Raw genomic sequence first — 24416 nt, forward strand, 5'->3', positions numbered from 1 at the left:
AACCTCCAGGGGAAGGTGACGGCTGACTGATATTGTCACTAGACTAGTAATCCAGAAACACAGGCAACGTCCCAAGGACTGTGGAAACCATGGCACATATTTAACTCAATAAAAATGTGGAATTATACATTAAATCATCACCATGAAACAACTGTCTTAAAAATCCATCTGGTTCACTAATATCCTTTCGGGAAGGAAACTTCCACACTATGCGACTCCAGACACCACAAAATGTGGTTGAATTGCATCAAGTGCTACAAAGCCTACAGAAAGGAATTAATTCTGATGGGCGGTCTGTCTTTGACTAAGGCACTAACAAATGCAGCCCAATTTATGCTGCAAAGTCCTCCTAACTAACATCTGGAGGTTTATGCCAAAACTGGAAGAGCAACCTCACAGATTCATCAAGCAACAGCCTGATATAGCCATACTCTCAGAATCATACGTTATTGACAATGTCTGAGAGACCTCCGCCACCAGCCCTGGCTACGTCCCTTTCTAGCAGCAGTTTAGGCCCAGTGGAGGTAGTACCCAATGGTACACAGTTGGGAGGGAGTTGACCTGGGAGTCCTCAACATTCACTCCGGACCCCATGAAGTCTTAAGGCAGTAGGTTAAACGTAATGAGGGCATGTCTGGTGAAGGGTGAAGGGTCCAGGCCCAAACGTCAGCCTTCCTGATTCTATGATGCTGCTTGGTCTGCTGTGTTCATCCAGCTCTACACCTTGTTATCTGAGGAAACCTCCTGTTGTTACCATGTTCCACCAGCCCACAGCTGATGAATCAGGTTGAGGAGGAAGCACTGAAGGAATGGCGATATGTTTCAAATTTAGGATGGTGAATGGCTTGGGTGGAACTTACAGCTGGTTGTGTTCTCCTGTGTCTGCTGCTTTGCACTTTGAGGTGGAAGTACTCATGGATTTGTAGGTAATGTTGAAGGAGTCTAGAAGAGTTGTGCAACGTGCTTCCTGTTTAGTACGGCATTATTTGCAAAATATTTAATCTAGCAAGTTGCACTTCCATGAGAATGCAAATCAGCCTAATGTGTTACAAAGTGGTTCCTGTGTTTGGAAGCTCAGTGTGCCTTCAACATATTGCAATCTTAATTGACTCCTTTGATCCCTCCAGACCTTTCACCCCCAGCAAAATGTATTCACCAGCCTCACTTCCCACTGCCCACCGCTTTTATCTGTTGGGCATCACTACTTATTGGATCATTGAATGGAAACAATGGAGCAATTAGCAAAACCAAAAATAGCAATGTTAAGATTAATCTTCACTCTTATCAGTTAGATCCTTCCCAAATCCTATGAATAAATTGTGCTGATTACCCTTCTCTCTCTCTCCCTTTCATTTTAATTTTTCCTCTTTCCTCACTCCAGTCCAATCAAGGAGATCAGTTCCTTTTCTGTTTGCTTAATCTGATTTTCTTTCCCCTTGCCATAAAGCAATGGGTGTTGCTGAGAGATGGTTCAATAAACTGCAAGACAAACCCTTTCCTCACATCTTGAATATCTAACCTCAAACCTCAATCGGAATCTGTTTGTGGTTAATTATTACAACTGCAGCAGAAAGGATTTGTCTCTAAACACTATAAAAGAGTCTGATCAGTTTCACTGAACAAGACTGCATCCTCCGCCGTACACCTTCAAAATTTGACCTCACTTGTATTCATCAGAATACCACAGGTAAAATCTTCCACAATTTTAGTCTGTATAGTGCATTTGCTACGGTGTAAACTGGATGTTTGGTATTATAGCAAAAATCTAAAATATTACAGATTGTTAGATGCAATAATTTCTTTATTTGATTGTCGAATTCTCCTCTTTGTAAATGCAAAGTCCTGGACCTGGAGTGTGCCATCATCAATCACTCCACTACACGGATGGCATTGTATTAGCTGACAGCTGCCAACGAGGCAGGGGAGTGGGTGAAACTACTGTCCTCAGTATCCTCAAAATGGGGAACAAAATATTTGTTCAGAGTTACATTGGGTTACACAGGATACAGGTCACTAAAACAGGCCATTTAGCCCATTCTGGTGCTTATGCTCCTTTCCAGCCTCCTTCCACTCCCAGCTTATCGGATCAAGGAGTCATACAGCACAGACACACACCCTTCGGTCCAACTAGTCCTTGCTGACCAAGTTTCTGTAACTAAAACTAGTCCCATTTGCCTTCTTTTGGCCCATATCCATCTAAACCTTTCCTATCCATGTACCTGTTCAAATGTCTTTTAAATGTACCTACATCTACCACTTGGAAGTGTTTGTGCACCATGTCCATTAAATTTTATATAAGAATGTTCCCCATAATATTCACATTCACAATCTTAAGCCACATCCACTGATTTCCTGGAACATGCATTGTATTGTCTTTAACAATATTCATTGTATTAACCATAAAAGCCAGTGTTTTTCTCCACAGTAACAATTCAAGGACCTTCACAAACATATATCTGCTCTAGAAAACACTGAACTATGGTTTCTTGCCTTTCTGCTCTTTGTCTCTTTTCTTTTAATTCATTCATGGGATGTGGGCATCGCTACCTAGTGAGCACTTACTGTTAGTTCCAAGTTGACCTTGTGAAGGTGGTGTTGAATTGTCCTTCTGAACAACTGCAGTCCTTTTGCTGTACATAGATCCACAAATGCTCTTAGGGATGGAATTCCAGGATTTTGACCCAGCAACAGTGAAGGAATGGCAATATGTTTCAAAGTCAGGATGGTGAGTGGCTTGGAGGGGAACCTGGTGGTTTTTCCAAGTATCTGCTGCCTTTGTCCTTCTAAATGGAAGTGGTCATGGGTTTGGAAAGTTTGGTCTGAGGATTTTTGGTGAATTTCTGCAGTGTATCTTGTAGATCATAGACACTGCTTTTACTGAACATCGGTAGTGCAGGGAATGGATGTTTGCTGATGTAGTGCCAATCGTGCGGGCTGCTTTGTCTTGGATTGTGTCAAACTTCTTGGGTGTTGTTGGGGGCTGTACTCTTCCAGCAAGTGTGGAATATTCCAGCACTCTCCTGCCTTTTGCCTTGTAGATGATGGAGAGGCTTTGGGGAGTCAGGAGGTGAGTTATTTGCCACAGTATTCCTGGCTCTTGGAGCCACTGTATTTATCTGCTGTGTGCAGTTGTCAGTGGTAAACTCAGGATGTTGATAGTGGGGGATTCAATGATGGTAAAACCATTGAAATTCAATGGGTGATAGTTAGATTGTCTCTTATTGGAGGTGATCAGAGCCTGGCATTTCTTTGGCACGAATGTTACTTTCTACTTGTTAGTCCTTGCCACTTGTCAGCTGGTATTGTACAGAACTTATACCATTTGAACATTGATTACTTCAGTATCTGAGGAGTCATGAATGCACAATATTAAGAACTAATGTCCCCACTTCTGACTGAATGATGGAGAGAAGGTCATTGATGAAGCAGCTGAAGATGGTTTAGCTTAGGACATTACCCCGAGAAGCACCTGCATAGATCTCCTGGAGCTGAGATGGCTGACCTCCAACAATCACAACTATCTTCCTATGTGCCAGATATGACTCCAACCAGTGGGGAGTTTGCCCCCTGATACCCATTGACTCCTGCTTTGCTAGGGATCCTTGATGCCATACTCAGTCAAATGCTGCTTTGATATCAAAGATTGTCACTCTCATCTCCATTAGGCTATTCGTATAAACTCTATCAGGACCCAATATTTTTCATCCTTTATCTAAATTAACTACTTCAGTTGTCTTAGTTTAGTACAATAATTATGATATTTATATTGTTAATTATCAAATCAATTCCAACTAGTTTAGGATTTACCTTTTCCTGACAATCAATCTTTTCTACTGGCTAAATATTATCTTCAATTTCTGTTTAATCATTTCTAACTCACTACTTTCTCTAGTTCACGACTCTCTCCAATTAATTACCCCCTACAACACAATACCCTCTCCTACTTGATAGGTTCTCCATCTTACAATTTTCTTCAACTGACTATGCTGTCCACAGCGCCACCCTCTCCAACTTGCTATCCCCTCCAACTCACTGCTCTCTCCAGCTCACTGTTCTCTCCAATTTACTACACTCATCATTCATTACATTCTCCAACTCATTACCCCCTCTAACTTGCTGCTCTCTCCAGCTCATAATTTTCTCTAAATTGTTATGCCCTCCAGCATATTACACATGCCAACTCACTACCCTCTCAACTCGCTAATCCCTCCAGCTCATTATCCTTCTCAACTCAATACTCTCTTCAGCTCACTACTCTCCCCAACACACCACTTTTTCCAGAACACTACACACATCGACACACTAAACTCTCCAACTTGCTACCTTTTCCAACTCACTAATCTCTCCAATTTACTACTTTCTTTGGCTCTTTACCCTCCCCAGCTCACTCTACTCTCCAACTTACTACTTTCTCCAGCTCACTACTATTTACAATTCACAACTCACTGAGCCACTACTCCTTCTAGCTCACTATCCTGTCCAACATGCTGTGCTCTCCAACTCACTACTGTTGCCACTACTCTCTCCAATGTAAAACACCTCATTTTCTAGTTTGTAGTTTGTTTGGAATAGAGCGAGAGAGCACGCAAGAAATCTGATTCGGTGAGTAGTGGGTTAGATTGAGTAATTTGTTCCCAGTTTATTGTTTGTAGTTGGTAAGGATCATGATGGCAGAACTTGGCATTAAAAACAGGAGGCTCTTCAGGAACATAGAGAGTACAGGGTGTGCTTTAAAAAATGAAATTAGGAGGCCAAACGGGGGCCGCAAAATATCTTTGGCCGGTAGGATTAAGGAAAACCTCAAGGCATTTTATAAGTATATTAACAGCAATGCTATTACCAGAGAGCGAGTGGGGCCTATTAGAGACCAAAGGGACAATCTGCATGTAGACGTCTTAAATTAATATTTCTCATCTGTATTCACAAAGGACAAAAACACTGTAGGTGGAATATTATTTTTCTGGTGGTGAGATTCTAGAGTTTAAGATGAATAAGGAGGAGGTTTTAGCAGGCATAAAGATGCACAAATCACGAAGGCCTGATGGAGTGTGTCCTAGTCTGTTACAAAAGGCAAGGGCAGAGATATTTAACACCTTGCTGGTCACAGGTGAAATGTCAGATGACCGGAGGGTAGCTAATGTGGTTCCTTTTTGCAAGAAGGGCAGCAAGGAGAGACCAGGTTAGTTTGATGTCAGTGCTAGGGAAATTATTGGAAAAATTCTGAAAGACAGCATGAATCAATACTTGAGGCAAGGATTGATTGGAGGTAGCACCAATATGTTGAACAGAGATCTTATCTATTGAACTGACACAATAGAATAATGCGGGTGGTTTTTAGATTAGATTCCCTACAGTGTACAAACAGGCCCTTTGGCCCAACAAGTCCACACCACCCCTTGCAGCATCCCACCCAGACCCATCCCCCTATAACCTGCACACACCCCTGAACACTATGGGCAATTCAGCATGGCCAATCCACCTAGTCAGCACATCTCTGGACTGTGGGAGGAAATCGGAGGAAACCCACGCAGACACGGGGAGAATGTGCAAACTCCACACAGACAGTTACCTGAGGCTGGAATCGAACCTGGCTACTTGGTGCTGTGAGGCTGCAGTGCTAACCACTGAGCCACTGTGCCACCCCAAGGTTTTGTTGTTGTGGTTCCATGAACTTTAGTAAGGTCTTTGACAAAGTCCAAATGGTAAGAGCCCTTGGGATCCAAGACAAGTTGGCAATTTCAACTCGCTTCTCTGTCTGACTCCCTACCCCATCCGACATGCTACACTCTCCATCACATTTGCTACTTTAACCAACTCATCATAGTGTCCAATTCAGTATTATTTCCAACTATTCTTTCCAACGGACTCTAACTCACTACACCCTCCAACTACCTACTCTCTACAATTCCCGACCTTCTCTAACTTGCAACTTGCTCCAACCTGCTATAACTCATTATTCTCTCCCAACTCACTACACTCTCCAACTTGCAATAACTTCTTACTCTCTCCAACTCACTAATATCTCCAATTCAGTACTCTCTCCAACTTGCTATAGGTCATGACTTTGTCTGACAACCAACTCAAACTTGCTACTCTCTTCCAATTTGCTAAGGTCTCCAACCGGCTATAACTTGTTGTTCTGCACTAACTCGCTACTCTCTCCAACTCCTTACCTTATTCAACTTGCCATCTTATTCAACTCGCTACTTTCTCCAACTTGCTACTCTTTCTACCTTTCTAGTCTAAGCAACTCACCATAGACTCCAACTCGTTTCTGTCTCCAATACACCAGTCTTTCTAACTCACTACCTTCTCCAACTCATACCCTCACCAACTTGCTACCTTCTCCGACTGACTAATCTTTCCAGCACACTATCCTGTTTAATTCTTTACCCTCTCCAAATCACTACCCTCCCTACCTCACTACTTTCTCCAACTCAGTACTCTTTCCAACTTACTGTCAATTCAACTTGTCATAACTCACTACAACCTCCAACTCATTGCATTCTCCAGCCCATTACTTTCTCTAACTCTATACACTGACCAGCTCACTACTTTCTACAGCTCCCTACACTTTCCAACTCATTTTCTCTCCCACTCCAATTCCAATGTTCTGCTGTCCTGTCAGATCCAGTCATGAATGGTGGTGGACAATTAAACAACTCAATGGAGGAGGAGGCTTAACTAACAACCTCATTCTTTATTGATGGATGAGCCCAACACATCAATGCAAAAAATAAGGCTTAAGCATTTGTAGCAATCTTTAGCCAGAAGCACTGAGTGGGTCATCCATCTCAGCCTCCTCCAGTGGACTCCAGCATCATAGATACCGGTCTTCAGCCAATTCCATTCACTCACTCCCCTGATATCAAGGAATGGTTGGACGTACTGCAGAGGGTGAGTCCGAACAACATTTCATCAATTGCACTGAGGACTTGTGCTCCAGCACTTTCTGCTACTCTAGCCAAGCTCTTCCCGATACAGTTACCACACTGGCATTTACCTAACAATGTTAAAAAATTGCCCAGATATGTTCTGCACACAAAGCAGGACAAATCCAACCCAGGAAATTACTGCCCCATCAGTCTACTCTTGATCATCAATAAATTGATAGAAGGTGTCATCAATAGTGCTATCAAACAACATCTGCTCAGCAATAACTTGCTCAGTGACACCCGGTTTGGATTTCACCGGGGCCACTCAGCTCCTGAACTCATTACAGCCTTGGTTCAAACTGGGACAAAAGAGCTGAATTCCAGAGGTGGGTGACAGCCCTTGATATCAAGGCTACATTTGACCGAGTGTGGCATCAAGGAGTCTAGAAAAACTGGAATCAATGGGTATCAGGTGGCAAACTCTCTGGTAGTTGGAGTCATACCTGGCACATAGGAGGATGGTCCTGGTTGTTGGAAGTCAGTTATCTCAGCTTCAGAACATCTCTGCAGGAGTTCCTCAGGATAGTGCCTTAGGCCCAACCATCTTCAACTGCTTCATCAGTGACCTTCCCTCCGTCAAAAGGTCACAAGTGGAGATATTTGCTGATGATTGTGCAATGGTCAGAACTATTGTGATGACTCACATACCAAAGCAATCCAAGTTCAAATGCAACAAGATATGGACAATAATCAGGCTTGGGCTGATAAGTGACAAATAACATTCGCACCACACAAATGCCAGGCTATGATCATCTCCAATAAGAGACAATCTAACTACCACCCATTGACATTCAATAGTTTTGCCATCATTGAATCACCAACTGTCAGCATCCTGGGGTTACCATTACCAGAAACTCAACCGGAAGCACCACTTTAACACAGTGGCTACAAGAGTGGAACAGAGGCTAGAATTACTGCAGTGAATAACTTACCTTCTGACTCTTCAAAACCTGTCCACTATCTACAAGGCACAAGTCAGGAATGTAATGGAATACTCTCCAGTTACCTGGATGAGTGCAGCTCCAACAACACTCAAGAAGTTTGACGCCACCCTAGAGAAAGCACCCTGCTTGATTAGTATCACATCCATAAACATTCATTCCCTCTACCACTGACACTCACTATCAGCCGTGTGAATAATCTACAAGATGCATTGCAGAAATTCACCAAGGATCCTCAGGGAGCACCTTCCAAAGCCATGACTACTTCCATCTAGAAGGACAAGGGCAGCAGATATATGGGAATACCACCTCATGCAAATTCCTCACCAAGCCACTCACTGCCTTGACTCGGAAACATACTGCTGTTCCTTCACTGTTGCTTGGTTAAAATCCTGGAATTTTCTTGCTTAGGGTATTTTGAGTCAACCTACATCACATGGACTGAAGCAATTCAAGAAGGCATCTAATCACCACCTTCTCAAGGACAACTTGAGCCAGCCAGCGCCACACACATCCTGTCAGTGAATTTGAAAAAAAACCCACTACCTTCTCCAATTCCCTATCCTTTCAAACTCACTGCTGTTTTCAAATCATTACTTTCTCCAGCTTGCTAGTGTTTCCAACTTGCTATTCTGTCCAACTCACTACTCTATCTAATTCCTCACCCTCTACAACCAACTACCCTGCTATTCTCTCCGATTCATTACAAAGTGCTACGCTCCCCACTTGCTACTTTTTGAAATACAGTATCTCTCCAACTCACTACACTCACCAATTCATGACTCTCTCCAACAACTTACCCCCTCTTCAACTCGCAACTCTCCCCAAATTTTTGTAACTTCCTACCCTATCCAACTCGCTACTCACTACGCACTATTTTCTCCAACTCACCAACTCACTATACTGACTACTTTCTCCGACCCTGTACCCTCTCCAACTTGGTATAACTCATTACTCTCTCCAACTCATCATTTTCTATAACTTGCTATGCTCTCCAAATTATGATAACTCACTACTCCTCCAACTTGCTATAACTTGGTACTGTCTCCAATTTTTGACACCGATTTGCTATAACTTGGTATGAGCTCCGACTTGCTATGCTCCTCAACCTGCTAATCTCCAACTCACTATAAGTCACCACTGTCTCCAACTCCCTGCCCTCTCTAACTTGCTATCCTCTCCAACTTGTTATTCTTTCCAGTTCACTGTACTGTCCAACTCGCTACCCTCTCCAACTCGCTATTCTGTCCAATTCCCTACCCTCAAATCACTACCCTCCCCAACTCCTAACTCTCTCCAATTCACTAGTTTTTCCAAATCATTACCCTCCAACTCTCAACTCTTCACTCCATTACCCTCGTCTTTCTGAAGTCTAACCTCATGTTTAACTCTTTGGACTGATACAATTTTTAAAAATATCACTAAATATATTTCACAGTTATAAAATTCATTTGGAAGGTAATGATTAATACTTCTTGACTTCCTGTTCATAGGAATAATTTTTTTTTAATCTGTTGGTCAGCTGTTCTCTCAGCTGGTACCTTGCTTTTCAGTAAGTAAGCTGGAGGAGGTAAACGGGGCTCTTGTCCAGATCAGATTCTGTCACAGGTTACAGGCCACTGGGCAACATGCTTTCTGGGAACCAGCATTACATTGTGGCTCGTCCAGCCTATTCTGAAGTCAGCTTTAAAGAACACCACCAGCAAGTGGAGAGATACCACAAGACAACCTGGGACAATATCAGGATTTATTTCAGGCAAGTGATGTGAATTAATTGTATTTTTCTACATAGAACAATGGCTAGAATGTCTAGTATGAGGGGACAAAGCCTTAAATTGAGGGGTGATAGATATAGGACAGATGTCAGAGGTAGGTTCTTTACTCAGAGTAGTAAGGGGGTGGAAATGCCCTGCCTGCAACAGTAGTAGACTTGCCAAGTTTAAGGGCATTTAAATGGTCATTGGATAAACATATGGATAATAATGGAATAGTGTAGGTTAGATGGGCTTCAGTTTGGTTTCACAGGTCGGCGCAACATCAAGGGCTGAAGGGCCTGTACTGCGCTGTAGTATTCTATAGGGATCTACTCAATGCCATATCATTACCAGGGTAACCCCAAAATTCTGAGACGAGAACACAGAAGTTATTAGTTGAGAAAAGAACAAGCTTTGTCAATCAATTGGCAATCATTCTCTATCAATTGGTTTATAGGAGCACAGAAAGAGGTGAAGAACTCCGCAGTGAGGGAGAGTTTTAATTACAGCTTATAAGAGCTCTCATCCAGCCCCAGGTTGGGACACGTATAGACTTACTTTTCCTGTTTTGAAGTCAATCAGGTACCAAATGGAACATTATTACCATTAATCCCATGGCATTCCATTCTAACGGTGACCTTCATTCACCAGCCAATCAAAGAAAATTTCACTCCCGAGACAAGCCAGCATTTACACACAATCCATAAGCACCCTTGTATGCTACAATATTTTATAACTAGCTCAGTTCAGTTTCTTGTCAATGCTAATCCAAAAGTTGTTTATAATGGATGATTCAGTAATGGCAATGCCATTGTATATCAAGAGGAACAGTTGAATTCTTGCTTCGTGGAGATGGTCATTGCCTGGTGCTTTGTCTAATATGTTGCTACTTAGCCTAAAACTGTTCGGTTTATTGTTCAGTCCTTGTTGCATTTTACACAAGGACGGCTTCAGCATCTGGAGAATCGTGAATGGTTTTGAACGTTTTTGCAATCATCAGTGAACATCTCCACTTCTGCCCTTATTATGGAGGGAAGGTCATTGATGAAACAGCTAAAGATGGTTGGGCCTAGGATACGACCCTGAGGAACTCCTTTCTTTTTCACTATATTGTCCTGGAGATTGCTACTGAGCTCTGGCAATTAGAACTTCAGTTGTAGGGCACACTGATTTGGTGAATGAGGTTCAAAACTCCTGTTTTGTTTCAGAAATGGAGTAAGAAATTAATTTTTCAATACTCATCCCATTCCTTACTCAAACATGAAAAGAGGCAACTGCTGCAATGTCATTATAAACAGGGAACACTTTGCTAGAGTAGTTTACAACATTTTATACTGAATCGGTCAGTATGCATTTCACTCAGATGAAACACCATATTTTTGATACTCACAGAGATGCAAGTGGCCTTGTGAACGACTGAATACAACAGTTTTCTTCTGGGCACTAACAGTGTGAGGTGTGTAATGAGAGGCAAGGTTGTAGCAGAAGAACAGTTGAAGTAGGGTTCTTTCCTAAAATGTTGACTTCCATGCTCCTTGGTTGCTGTATGATCTGCTGTGCTTTTTCAGCTCCACATTATTTGACTCTCGCTTCCAGCATCTGCAGCCCTTTCTGTCTTCAGGATTTCCTGATGGCCTCTAGATCAAGTGAAAAAAATCCCCAGTATTCTCTCCTGTACTTGTAGTGGGAATGTTGCTCACAGCTAAAGTTTCAGCGAAGTTTATCAAAAATAGACTGAGACAAAATTCATGCAATTATCCATAACATGGAAACGCATATCAAAGACTTCGAGAAGCTTCTCCTCTGAGGTAGTTTCAAGCTATTGAACTGTCATCTTAATACCAGACTGGCTTGAAACAACATTTGTCTCTGTTGCACCCCTGATTGCTAAGACAGCTAATTTCTAAGACAGAAGTATTTGTATTAAGCATTTATGTTATAAAACAAAAAAAATTGTGAAGATTAAATGAAGAGAGAATTGTAAGAATGCAATTAGTGAGGTACTTTGCTCTCTGAGCCTTTCAAATCCTGCGCCATCTCTCCCTTGGCAACAGGCTTGTCATCAAACTACCAAAGAGTGAGATCATGTCAGCCATACTCTATCACAAACCTTTAGATACCTCTGAGTCTGCAGGGGTGGACCCAACAATTGATGTAAGGATTAACTGAAGAACTGTCACAAAGCTCTTTGAGGATGTGGAATCTGAAAGTGAGCCTGACAGGATTAGAAACAAGAAGAGAACATGCTGGAAAAATTCAGCAGGTCTGGCAGTATCTGCAGAGAGAAATGTAGGGTTAAATTTTTGAGTCCAGTCACTCCTCTGCAGAATTGACAGGATCAGAATTGCTTTTAATTACTATACTGACCATATGCAAAGTAACATGGCACAATTTATTTCTTATCTAAGAGGTTGTCTCTCTTCCAGATGTTCAACTGCAAAGGCAAAGAAGGTTTTTTACACATTCCTTCCCATCGCATCGTGGCTGCCAGGATATAATGTGAAAGAATGGCTTCCTAGTGATCTTGTGTCTGGTGTTAGCACTGGACTTGTGAGTGTCTTACAAGGTACTACCAGGGCAAATCCGCCCCACACATCACTGTCAAGTGAAAAAAGCATTTGCACACAATGTTAGAGAAATTAACCCTAAAAAATCCTTATTTACAGCTAAATTGGAAAGGTCATGGTAAGGGGTTAAAGTTCCTGTCAACATTTTGTTGGTTTTAGTTCCATCATAAACTGGTTATCAATGACCTTTGAGGATGCAGAAATTGTTCTTTGCCTTATCTCTGCAATATCAAAGTTTCAAAGATCATCTTGTCTTATGCAAAAACAGCATACAATGCCCATAAAGTTAACCTGATATGAAACTTCCTGAGTTTGCTTTAAAGAGCCTATAATTGGGGTTGTTCATGGAAAACAATTGTATGAGGTGGAGGCAGTTGTTGTCATTGTGAAGATGGGTGTGCGTGTATAGTGAGTGAGCGCGTTGCACTGCCTCTGCTTATCCTGCCTCCAATATTGGATGGCACCACTATTTGTTTTCTGAGCAAAATATTTATAGGAACAGCAAATGTGGTTCCCCTGTTCAAGGAGGGGAGTAGAGACAACCCTGGTAATTATAGACCAGTGAGCCTTACCTCAGTTGTTGGTAAAGTGTTGGAAAAGGTTATAAGGGATAGGATTTATTTTCATCTAGAAAAGAATAAATTGATTAGGGATAGTCAGCATGGTTTTGTGAAGGGAAGGTCGTGCTTCACAAACCTTATTGAGTTCTTTGAGAAGGTGACCAAACAGTTAGATGAGAGTAAACCGATTGATGTGGTGTATATGGGTTTCAGCAAGGCATTCGTTAAGGTTCCCCACAATAGGCTATTGTACAAAATGCGGAGGAAAGGAATTGTGGGAGACACTGCAGTTTGGACCGGAAATTTTCTTGCTGAAAGAAGACAGAAGGTGGTAGTTGATGGGAAACATTCATCCTGGAGAACAGTTACTGGTGGTGTACCGCAAGGGTCGGTGTTGGGTCCACTGCTGTTTGTCATTTTTAACAAATGACCTGGATGAGGGCGTAGAAGGATGGGTTAGTAAATTTGCAGACGACACTAAGGTCAGTGGAGTTGTGGATAGTGACGAAGGATGCTGTAGGTTGCAGAGAGACATAGATGAGCTGGGCTGAGAGGTGGCAAATGGAGTTTAATGCAGACAAGTGTGAGGTGATGCACTTTGGTAGGAGTAACCAGAAGGCAAAGTACTGGGCTAATGGTAAGATTCTTGGTAGTGTAGATGAGCAGAGACATCTCGGTGTCCATGTAGACAGATCCTTGAAAGTTGCCACCCAGGTTGACAGGGCTGTTAAGAAGGCATACAGTGTTTTAGCTTTTACTAATAGAGGGATCGAGTTCCGGAACCAAGAGGCTATGGTGAAGCTGTACAAAACTCTGGTGTGGCCGCACTTGGAGTATTGTGTACAGTTCTGCTCACCGTATTATAAGAAGGATGTGGAAGCTTTGGAAAGGGTGCAGAGGAGATTTACTCGGATGTTGCCTGGTATGGAGGGAAGGTCTTACGAGGAAAGGCTGAGGGATTTGAGGCTATTTTCATTAGAGAGAAGAAGGTTGAGAGGTGACTTAATTGAAACATATAAAATAATCAGAGGGTTAGATAGGGTGGATAGGGAGAGCCTTTTTCCTAGGATGGTGACGGCGAGCACGAGGGGGCATAGCTTTAAATTGAGGGGTGAAAGTTACAGGACAGATGTCAGAGGTAGTTTCTTTACTCAGAGTAGTAAGGGAATGGAACGCTTTGCCTGCAACGGTAGTAGATTTGCCAACTTTAGGTACATTTAAGTCGTCATTGGATAAGCATATGGACGTACGTGGAATAGTGTTAGTTAGATGGGCTTGAGATCGGTATGACAGGTCAGCACAATCGAGGGCCAAAGGGCCTATACTGTGCTGTTATGTTCTATGTTCTAGTCATTACCCGAGTCCCTGCCACAAGCTCTGTTCCCTTGCCACTGACTCAGTACCTCGTCCCAGACCTCTACTTGAGACTGTTCATAACCTTGGCATATTAGCTGACCCTAAGCTAAACTGCCAACCAATAATCTCCACATCATCTCATGTTTCAGCTCATTTATGGCGGAAACCCTTTTCTGCTGAAACTCAATGTTTTGGCCAAAACCCTTCATCAGGACCATTAACTCTATTTATACCCCTCATTATTTTATAAACATCTATCAGGTTGCTTCTCAAGCTCCTACACTCCAGTAAAAAACAGCCCCAGATTTGACTCCTGGTTGGAGTCCCACATTCTACCTTCCATAAACCTGAGCCTGAATCTGAAAGTCAGCTGCTCATATCCTAACTCGCTCCAAGTCCCACTCACCTCTGTGTTCACTGACATCAATTGTTTTCTGGTCCAACAACATTTCAACCTTAAATTTTAAAATTAAATTTAAACCACTTCATGGTGTTTTCCCCTCCCTATCTCTGTTACCTCCCCCAGCTCTTCAACATTCTGAGACATTAGTCATACAGCACAGAAACAGACCCTTTTATCCACGAGTCCATGTCAAATATAATCCTAAACTAAACTAGCCCCACCTGCTGCTAAATAAAAACCAAAAGAACTGCAGATGCTGTAAAATCAGGAACAAAAACAGAAGTTGCTTAAATCCAAATAAACATGGTTTCCTGCACTGCCATCTACAAAGATCAGCAGGTCTGGCAGCATCTGTGAAGAAAAGATGAGAGTTAATGTTTCGGGTTTGGTTACACTTCCTCAGAAATGGCTTCTGAGGAAGGGTCCCCAGACTCAAAGTTAGCTCTGATCTTTTCTTCACAGATGCTGCCAGACCTGCTGAGCCTTGTAGATGGCAGTGCAGGAAACCATGTTTATTTGGATTTAAGCAACTTCTGTTTTTGTTTCCGCCTGCCTGCTCCTGATCCTGATCCATATCTCTACAAAACTTTCCTATTCATGTACTGTCCAAATGACCTTTAAACATTGTAATTATATGGCATCCACTACTTCATCATAAAGTTCATTCAACACATGAAGCACCCTCTGTGTAATATATTTGCCTCTCATGTCTTTTTTAAAATCTCTCTCCTCTCTCCATAAAAATGTGCACACTAGTTTCGAAATCCCCTATCCTAGGGAAAAGACAATTTCTATTAACTTGGAGACAATGAGGACTGCAGATGTTGGAAGCCAGAGTCGATAGTGAGAGGCTGGAGAAGCGCAGCAGATTAGACAGGTTCTTTTGTTCCACAACACTACCCAGGCCCTCTAATTACCTGAATAAGCCCTACCCTTTTTTTTGTACCAAAATGCAATACCTTGCATTTATCCAGATTGAACTCCATCTGCCATTTTTCAGCCCATTGACCCATTTGCTCAGATCCATTTGTGATTTTAAAAAAAACCCTTCTTCACTGTCTACTATGCCACAAATTTTGGTGTTTTCTGTAAACTTACTAACCATGCCTTCTATATTCTCATCCACATCATTTATATAAACGACTAACAAAAGAGAATCCAGAACCAATCCCCGTGGAACATCGCAGGTCACAGGCCTTGTGTCCAAAAAACAACCCTGCACTCTTACTCTGTCTCTTGCCATGAAGCCAATTGCATACCCAATTGGCAAGCTCACCCTGAATCCTGTGTGACCCAACTTTACTAATTAGTCTACCATGCAGAACCTTGTCAAATGCTTTACTTAAATCCAAATAAACATTGTTTCCTGCACTGCCATCACCAACTTTTTGCTAACTACCTCAAAAAATTCAATCAAGTTTGAGAGACATGACTTTCCTTGCACAAAACCATGCTGACTATTCCTAATCAATTTTTGTTCTCCAATTCTACCATCTCATGTGTCCTGATTTTAAGTGTTTCACTTTGCTTGGCCATAAGTTCCAGAATTTCCCTCCCAAATCCTTCCTCTTCTCTTTCCTATTAAAACCACGTCTCTGTCCAAGAATTTGATCACCACCTATAATTTAAAACCACACCTCAACAGACATGAGAGGCAGTCTGACCCCATATACTATAGTATAACTTCATTCACTTTAAATCATCCCACTGGTTCATCACCACCACACTGACCCCAAACACAAGTTTTAAAATGTGTGATAACAAGGTGCAGAGCTGGATGAACAGCAGGCCAAGCAGCATCAGACAAGCAGGAAGACTGATGTTTCAGGTCCAGACCCTTCTTCAGAAATGTCCTGATCCTATCACCATGACACCCTCTGTATATATTTGGAGAGTCCTTGACACTGATCCAGCTCCTGGAGTGAACGGGATGCCTGACACTCCTGTTCTGATTGGTCAGCCAGGGGTCCCTGATTGGACCAGATTAATTGCCTCAATCAGGGAACTAATCTTCTTTGAATTCACCTGGCTGACCCTGACCTCATTACAATCACTGTAGTTGCCATTCTGAAAATGCTTCCCCTTATCTCAGCTGTATCTTCTATGAGTTAGCTAATCCTCTATTAATGCTAATATACTACCCCAGCACCATGGGCTATTATCTTATTATGTACCCTAATGTATGGTATCTTATCAAATGCCTTCTAAAAATCCATATATATGACATCTATTGCCTCCCCTTTATCTATCCAGTTTGTTAACTCCTCAAAGAAGGTAATAAATTTGTCAGCCATGATGATTCATTCATAATACCATGCTGATTCTGCTTGATTAGACTGTGTTTCTAAATGCTTTCCTATTACATCCTTTATGGCAGAATCTAACATTTTTCCATGATAGATGTTAAACAGACTGGCCTCATTTATCTGCTTTTGGTTTCCCCTTTTTGAATAAGGGTGTTACATGGGCAATTTTCCAATCCTCAGGGACTTTTTCTAGAATCCAAGGATTCCTGGAAGACTAGGACCAGCGCACCCACTATCCCTGTAGTTACTTTCTTTAAAATCTCAGGATACAACCCATCAGCTCCAGGAGATGTATTGGCCCTTCCCTATCAGTTTCTCTAGCACTTTTGCTCCAGTGTTAGATATTGTATTTATTTTTCCTTCTCCATTTATGCCCTTGATTATTTAGTAATTTTGGAATGTTGTTATCGCCTTCTGGTACAAATGCAAATTATTTATTCAGTTCCTCTATTTTTTAATGGCTCTATATTATTATTATTTCCCCAGCCTCATTTTCTAAGGGGCCCGTGTTCACTTCACTCTGACCTCTCTCTTCCATTTTATATATTCATGGAAACGTTTATTGTCCCATTTTTAACTTTACTTGCTATTTCCTTGTGTTTTTGGTGGTTTTTGAATGTTCCCAATCCTCTGCTTTAGCATTAATCTTTGCCACTTTGTGTGTTTCTTCTTTCAATTTGATAGAATTCATAACTTCCCTGGTTCAACCCTTTCCTAGAATCCGTCTTGCTCACTGTGAGCTATGACCTATTTTCTTAAACCTCTGTGTTTGTTTGTTTGTTTATTAATTACCTTCTTTGATAAACTACATTCCCAGTCCTTTCCAATCAACGGTACCCTGATCTTTCCTTATGTTTATCACAGTTATTTCTGGCCTGAGTTTTTTACTCAGAAGCTGAATTCTAGATACTTCCTTGTTATGGTTGTTGTTACAGAGGGCATCCTCTACACTGAGATAATTTGTTAAACTTGCTTCACTACACATTACCAGATCTAAAATGGACTGATTCCTGTTTAACTGCCTGATTCTCAACTCCATCCTCTAGACCTGAGTTCTAGCATCAAGTTCCTGACCCAATTGCTTATGCATGACTCCATCCTGTTTCTGACTCCATACCCCGTGTCCTGACTCCCTTTCCGAGGTTGAGCTCCATTCTTCATGTCCTGACTGCTCCTGCCACTTCCTTAAAACAAAGGGACAATAGTTGGGAGCTTTTTAAGAGGAGACAGGTTTGCTGACCTGACTCAACCTTCCTGTCTCCTCTACAAAAATTCAACCCAAAAATCTCTTTGGGCTTCTACTGTTCCTAGACTTTCATTACTTAAATAATAAATAGCAGTTTGGTAGTACCAAATGTGAGTATTGAGTATTTGTGAAAAAAGAAAACATATTTTGGTGGACAAGTCCCCAGGTCTGGATGGGATCTATCCCAGGTTACTGAGGAAAGCAACAGAGGAAATAGCTGCGGACTTAACAGATATCTTTGCAGCATCCTTGAGCACGGGTGAGGTCCCTGAGGACTGGAGAATAGCTAATGTTGTCCCCTTCTTAAAGAAGGGTAGCAAGGATAATCCAGGTAATTATCGACCGGTGAGCCTGACGTCAGTGGTGGGGAAGCTGCTGGACAAGATACTGAGTGATAGGATCTATTTACATTTGGAAGAAAATGCGCTTATTAGTGATAGGCAGCATGGTTTTGTGCAGGGAAGGTCATGTCTTACCAACTCGATAGAATTCTTTGAGGAAGTGACAAAGTTGATAGATGAGGGAAGGGCTGTAGATGTCATATACATGGACATCAATAGGACGTTTGATAAGGTTCTCCGTGGTAGGCTGATGGAGAAAGCGAGGTCTAGGGTGTACTAGTTAGATGGATAACAGGAGATAGCGGGCTGGGTAATAGGAGACAGAGAGTTGTAGTGGAAGGGAGTTTCTCAATTGGAGAATTGTGACCAGTGGTGTTCCACAGGGATCTGCATTGAGATCACTGTTGTTTGTGATATAGATAAATGATCCGGAGGAAAGTACAGATGATCATATTAGCAAATTTTCAGATGATGCTAGGATTGGTGGAGTTGCAGATAGTGAAGGGGACTGTCGGAGAATGCAGCAGACTATAGATAGATTGGAGAATTGGGCAGAGAAATGACAGATGGAGCTCAATTCAGGCAAATGCGAGGTGATGCATTTTGGAAGATCCAATTCAAGAACAAACTATATGGTAAATGGAAAAGCCCTGGGGGAAATTGATGCACAGAGATCTGGGAGTACCCTGAAGGTGGCAATGCAGGTCGATAGAATGGTCAGGAAGGCATACGACATGCTTTCATTCATCGGATGGGGTATTGAGTACAAGAGTTGGCAGGTCATGTTACAGTTGTATAGGACTTGGTTCGACCACATTTAGAGTACTGCGTACAGTTCTGGTTGTCACATTACCAAAAGGATGTGGATGCTTTGGAGAGGGTGAAGAGGAGGTTCACCAAGATGTTGCCTGGTATGGAGGGCGCTAGCTATGACAAGAGGTTGAGTAGATTAGGATTATTTACATTAGAAAGACGGAGGTTGATGGGGGCACCTGATTGAGGTCTACAAAACCATGAGAGGTATAGACAGGGTGGATAGAAAGAAGCTTTTTCCCAGAGTGGGGGACTCAATTACTAGGGGTTATGATTTCAAGTGAGAAGGGAAAAGTTTAAGGGAGATATGCGTGGAAAGTTTTTTTACGCAGAGGGTGGTGGGTGCCTGGAATGTATTACCAGCGGAGGTGGTAGAGGCGGGCACGTAGCGTCATTTACGATATATCTGGACAGGTACATGAGGGGATGGGGGCAGGGGGCTGAGGGATACAGATCCTTGGAAAATTGGCGACCGGTTTAGATAGAGGATCTGGATTGGCACAGACCTGGAGGGCCGAATGGCCTGTTCCTGTGCTGTAATTTTCTTTGAACTTCCTTCTTTTTTTTTGTCAGCCACTATTTATTATTAGTCGGCATTCTGTTAGTGGGATAAGTGAATTAGTGGCCAAAGTCTTTACCAATCTGAGCCCCTTTGCCAAACAATCAGCACTCTTCTCAGAGTATGCAGGTGGTTTTCCCCTTGAATTGGTTTCCTTGTGAAGTGTCCTGATGAATGAAAGAAGAAATGATTCAAAAGAGTATGTTTTTCAACATTAATTAAATAATACTGGGATCAAAGTAAAAGACTTGACTTTGATTTCCTCCGGGTGCTCTGGTTTCCTCCCACAGTCCAAAGATGTGCAGGCTAGATGGATTGGCCATGCTAAATTGCCTGTAATGTTCAGGGAGGTGTAGATTAAGTGGGGGATTATAGGGGGATGGGTCTGGGTGGGATGCTCTGAGGTTGGGCCGAAGGGCCTGTTTCCACACTGTAGGGTTTCCATGATTCTATTCTATGAAATTGAAATCAATCCAAACTTCAATGTTTCAGTGATTCAATGGAATTTTACGTCAGACTTGCTCATCTTTAAGAATTGATCATTATGATTACCATCAAGGTCAAAAGTAGTATCTATAATCATGATAAACTTTACAATATAATGTAAAAATCTATTTAAGCAACAATAAAGGTCTTTGAGAAGCAACCATAAATTTCTAGTGGGAGAAGTGTTATTAATGATCATGCAGATGTAATATGCAGAATGCTACCTTGACATTTCTGTGTATTTTGCAGGGCTGGCTTTTGCTCTGCTGGTGAATGTCCCTGCTGGCTATGGCCTATATTCAGCATTCTTCCCTGTCTTGACATACTGTATTCTAGGAACATCAAAGCATTTATCAGTCGGTGAGAACTTCAAATCTCAAGAGTCACTCATTATTGAATGATTGAATCGGTGAATTTGTCAAACCTGCTCCTACCTTGAACGTTTCTTGTTGTCACCAGGTCCCTTTCCAGTGTTGAGCTTGATGGTGGGCACAGTGGTGAACAGACTGGTGGCTGATGGTAATACAGCAGTGAACAGTACTCTATTCCCGGCTGATATGAGTCTAGAAGACCGACAGGTCTGGGTTGCTTCATCTGTTACTCTGCTTGCTGGGATTTTTCAGGTTTGTGTTATTCTAGGTATGAGAAAAATACTCATTTCAACAATAACTATTCTTAACAGTCACCAAGAATGTTTCCCATTTCCAGTTGGTTCTTGGATTACTGCAAGTCGGTTTCATTGTCATTTACCTTTCGGATCCAATGATCTCAGGCTTCACCACAGCTGCTGCCATTCATGTCCTCATTTCTCAGCTCAAATTTGTCCTGCAGCTAAATGTTCCGGGGTTCAACGGACCACTTTCTGTGATTTACGTAAGTCTACACAAAAAGCAATTTTCAGCAACTTTCCCACTTGATCCTTAGCATTCGCATTCATACTTATTTATACTCTAAGTGTAGACTAGCTGCTTTGTATTTATTTAAACAAAGAGCAAGTCAATAAGTACAAATTATATTTGTAACTGCTGTAATGAATATGATGATTAATGTATGTGTTCTGTACTATCTTAGACACTGGAGTACATTATCAATCATATCACTGAAACAAACGTCCCAGATGTCATCATTTCACTTATCATCATGGTCGTTGTATTTTTTGTGAAAGAAATAAATGATCGATTCAAGTCAAAATTGCCCGTACCTATTCCCATTGAAGTTATAATGGTAAGTAGGGGTCATTCAATCTCGATACACATTTCTAATATTGAGAAAAGGGCCTTTGACTTCCGTAGGAGCATGGGAAAAGGGAGAGGCCATTCAGCCCCTTTGAGTCTGTTCCAGATTCAATATGATCATGACTGACCTTTGTCATAATTCCATTTCCCTTTATTGGTTTTGCAAACCTTATTTTTCTTGCTTTAAAAGAATCTCGCCACTGCCCTTTCCAGCAGACACTCAGCTTTTTCGTAAGTGTTTCATTACCTCTTCCGCCAGAAGGTGTTTTATGACATTATCCCGTAATCATCTTAAATGTTTCAACTGAACCATCCCTGAACTTTATGCTCAAGGATGTACAAGCATGATGCAATCTTCTCTGATAACATAAAGATGTTAATCCCAGTATCAGTTTGGTGAATGTGTGCAGCACCCTCTCAAGATCTGCTCCAATCTTGAACGCTCTACTCCAGGGGGTTCAAGCTGAACTTGACGCAGCGAGAATGAAGCTTTGCATTCCAGGTCCCTTGAGATAAAGATCAAGGCTGCATTAGTTTTTTTTTCAATGATCTTTCGACTTGTCTGTTGGTTTTTAGTAATGTCTGGACATAGACCTTTAAAGGTTTCTGTTCCGACACAGTTCCCAGTTTCTCACCATGTAGAAAAGATCAAGTTCTATTTCTCTGGTGTCTAAAGTGGGTGGCCATGGTTTTTCTCACTCACTGATTCTATCAACCTTGCTTTGCAACTTTCTGATCTCATCTGCATTATTTTCTTTGCTGTCTATTTTGACGTCATAAAGTTCCTTGTTACTTCATTTATAAAAATAGTGACAAGCTGGCAATCCAGTACAGAGCATAATATATTAACATTCAATCAATTTGTATACATTCTCCTTATTCTTTGTCTCTCACCTTCATAACAATTCCATTTTCAATGCAGTGTCATTTTTGTTGACCGTCTTTTCACCTAAATCACTGAACTGTCCTTTTGATATTGCAATGACACCTTCAGTTTTTCCAGCATTCCTCTTTTACCTGTTGTGTTCTAGCCTTCTCCGCTGGTCTCTCAATGGAACCTCTTGAACCTTTTGGAACTTTCTATAAATAAATGCATGAGCTTAATGTCCACATTCTTAACCCTCTCAGAAGATTCAAATAAGTTTACAAATCCACGTTGTCTCTCCTACTGGTTCATATTCATCCAAAATACTCAGTCACTTTGTCCCTATTACAGGTTTTAATAACTTTCCCAGAACAGACATTGGACAAAGCAACTTATAATTTACCTGTCCATCTCTCCACATTTCCCATGAATAACATTGACAACTCTTAATCCAGAAGGAAAATACCTAAATTCAGTGCTTTCATAAGATCATGACTAATTAATCGATAAATTTTCTTACTTTAATCTTTTAATACCCAGGCCATCTTTACCACAAATGAATTTATATTGAATATTGTAAGTTCCTGCTTTTGAGTCATTTTTACTTTTACTAATATCCCTGGTATTATATCCTCTTATTCTACATTCTGCACTGTTGCCTCAGAGGTTACAATGGTGAGTTGGAAGGGAAACAATTCCCATTGAAGTCACCAATGAGTTAGAGCCATTCAATTTGCAACAGAAGAGACTAAAGTGGATTTACACTAACGTGTAGCAGAGATAATAGGAACTGCAGATGCTGGAGAATCCAAGATAACAAGGTGTAGAGCTCGATGAACACAACTGGCCAAGCAGCATCTTAGGAGCAGGAAAGTTGACGTTTTGGGCCTAGACCCTTCATCAGAAATTTCTGATGAAGGGTCTAGGCCCGAAATGTCAGCTTTCCTGCTCCTATGATGCTGCTTGACCTGTGTTCATCCAGCTCTACACCTTGTTACACAAGGGTGTTGCTATTTCCTCATGAATGGGGTTAATTATTTGGATTTGTAACCAATTTATAAATTGTATGATCAAAAATCATGATATTCGTTAACTACATTCAATTATTTCACCAATGCTTGGGACTTGTAATACTGACATTGTAGTCACATTATTCAGTGTTGATACAGTATGCAATGTTCGCTCTACATTTTCTGATGTGGTATTTTACTGATTCTGTAGATCTAGCAGATGCAATTTCGTAATGTTCCTGGCACTGTTAAAAGTGAAGAGAGGGGAACGTGAATTAAAAAATTCCACACCCCAAAAGCATTACACTCAAATCAGCAAATTCCCAAGTGTTCGGGTCAAGTTCTGCTCACCGGTAATCTCCAGTGGAAATGTCTTACTAGCTTCAAACATCTGTTGATCCTGGCATTATTCAATAGATATCATAGCTGACCAAAACTTTGATCTCCACTGTTGATTCATCTCTGACGTCTATCTATGTCTCTTCTGTGCTTTGGTGACTGCTGTAAAAGATGTCCACGGCTAGAATGTGGTTGTGAAATGATCTCCTTTCACTACCAACTGTCCCTGCAATTCTAATCTAAGGGCTTACTAGCATTACATGGTGACTAAAGTACATGGATAGGAGGGCTTTAGAGAGATGTGGGCCAAATGCTGACCAGGGGAACTAGATCAGTTAAGGATATTTGGTTGGCATTGACGAGTTGGAGTGGAGGGTCAGTTTCTGTGCTATACATCTCTATACTCTGTCTATGTCTCTATTTCAAAACATAAATGCATCAGCAGTGATCTCATTGAAAGTTAATGCACAATTGAGGAGCTGAATGGTCTCCTTCTGCATCTATTTGGTATGTTGGTGTAATTTGTTAAGTGTATACCAGATATTAAATGTATGTAATTAGAAGAGTAAAGTAGATTTGTCTGCTTTTCTTCTTTTCTTTGCAGACAATAATCGCAACAGGGGTCTCGTATGCATTCAACTTCAATGAGAAATACAATGTTGACATTATTGGAAACTTAACAAGCGGGTTAGTGATTTGT

The 24416-nt window shown here is 41.5% G+C and overlaps 1 protein-coding gene across 1 annotated transcript in view; it reads left to right on the top strand.

The window, feature by feature from the left end:
- The first annotated feature begins 1570 nt into the window (after positions 1-1570).
- Positions 1571-24416, top strand: part of LOC125463051 (chloride anion exchanger-like) — a 70012-nt gene continuing 47166 nt past the window's right edge. Inside the window, exons 1-8 of the mRNA XM_048553697.2 lie at positions 1571-1687; positions 9399-9632; positions 12057-12196; positions 20517-20627; positions 20727-20890; positions 20976-21140; positions 21339-21491; positions 24321-24403. Of these exons, the coding sequence (XP_048409654.1) occupies positions 9505-9632; positions 12057-12196; positions 20517-20627; positions 20727-20890; positions 20976-21140; positions 21339-21491; positions 24321-24403 (944 nt within the window). The 5' untranslated portion in view covers positions 1571-1687; positions 9399-9504. The remainder of the gene's footprint in view (positions 1688-9398; positions 9633-12056; positions 12197-20516; positions 20628-20726; positions 20891-20975; positions 21141-21338; positions 21492-24320; positions 24404-24416) is intronic.

This window comes from Stegostoma tigrinum, chromosome 25, assembly GCF_030684315.1.
Source record: "Stegostoma tigrinum isolate sSteTig4 chromosome 25, sSteTig4.hap1, whole genome shotgun sequence".
In the NCBI taxonomy this organism is placed as follows: Eukaryota; Metazoa; Chordata; class Chondrichthyes; order Orectolobiformes; family Stegostomatidae; genus Stegostoma; species Stegostoma tigrinum.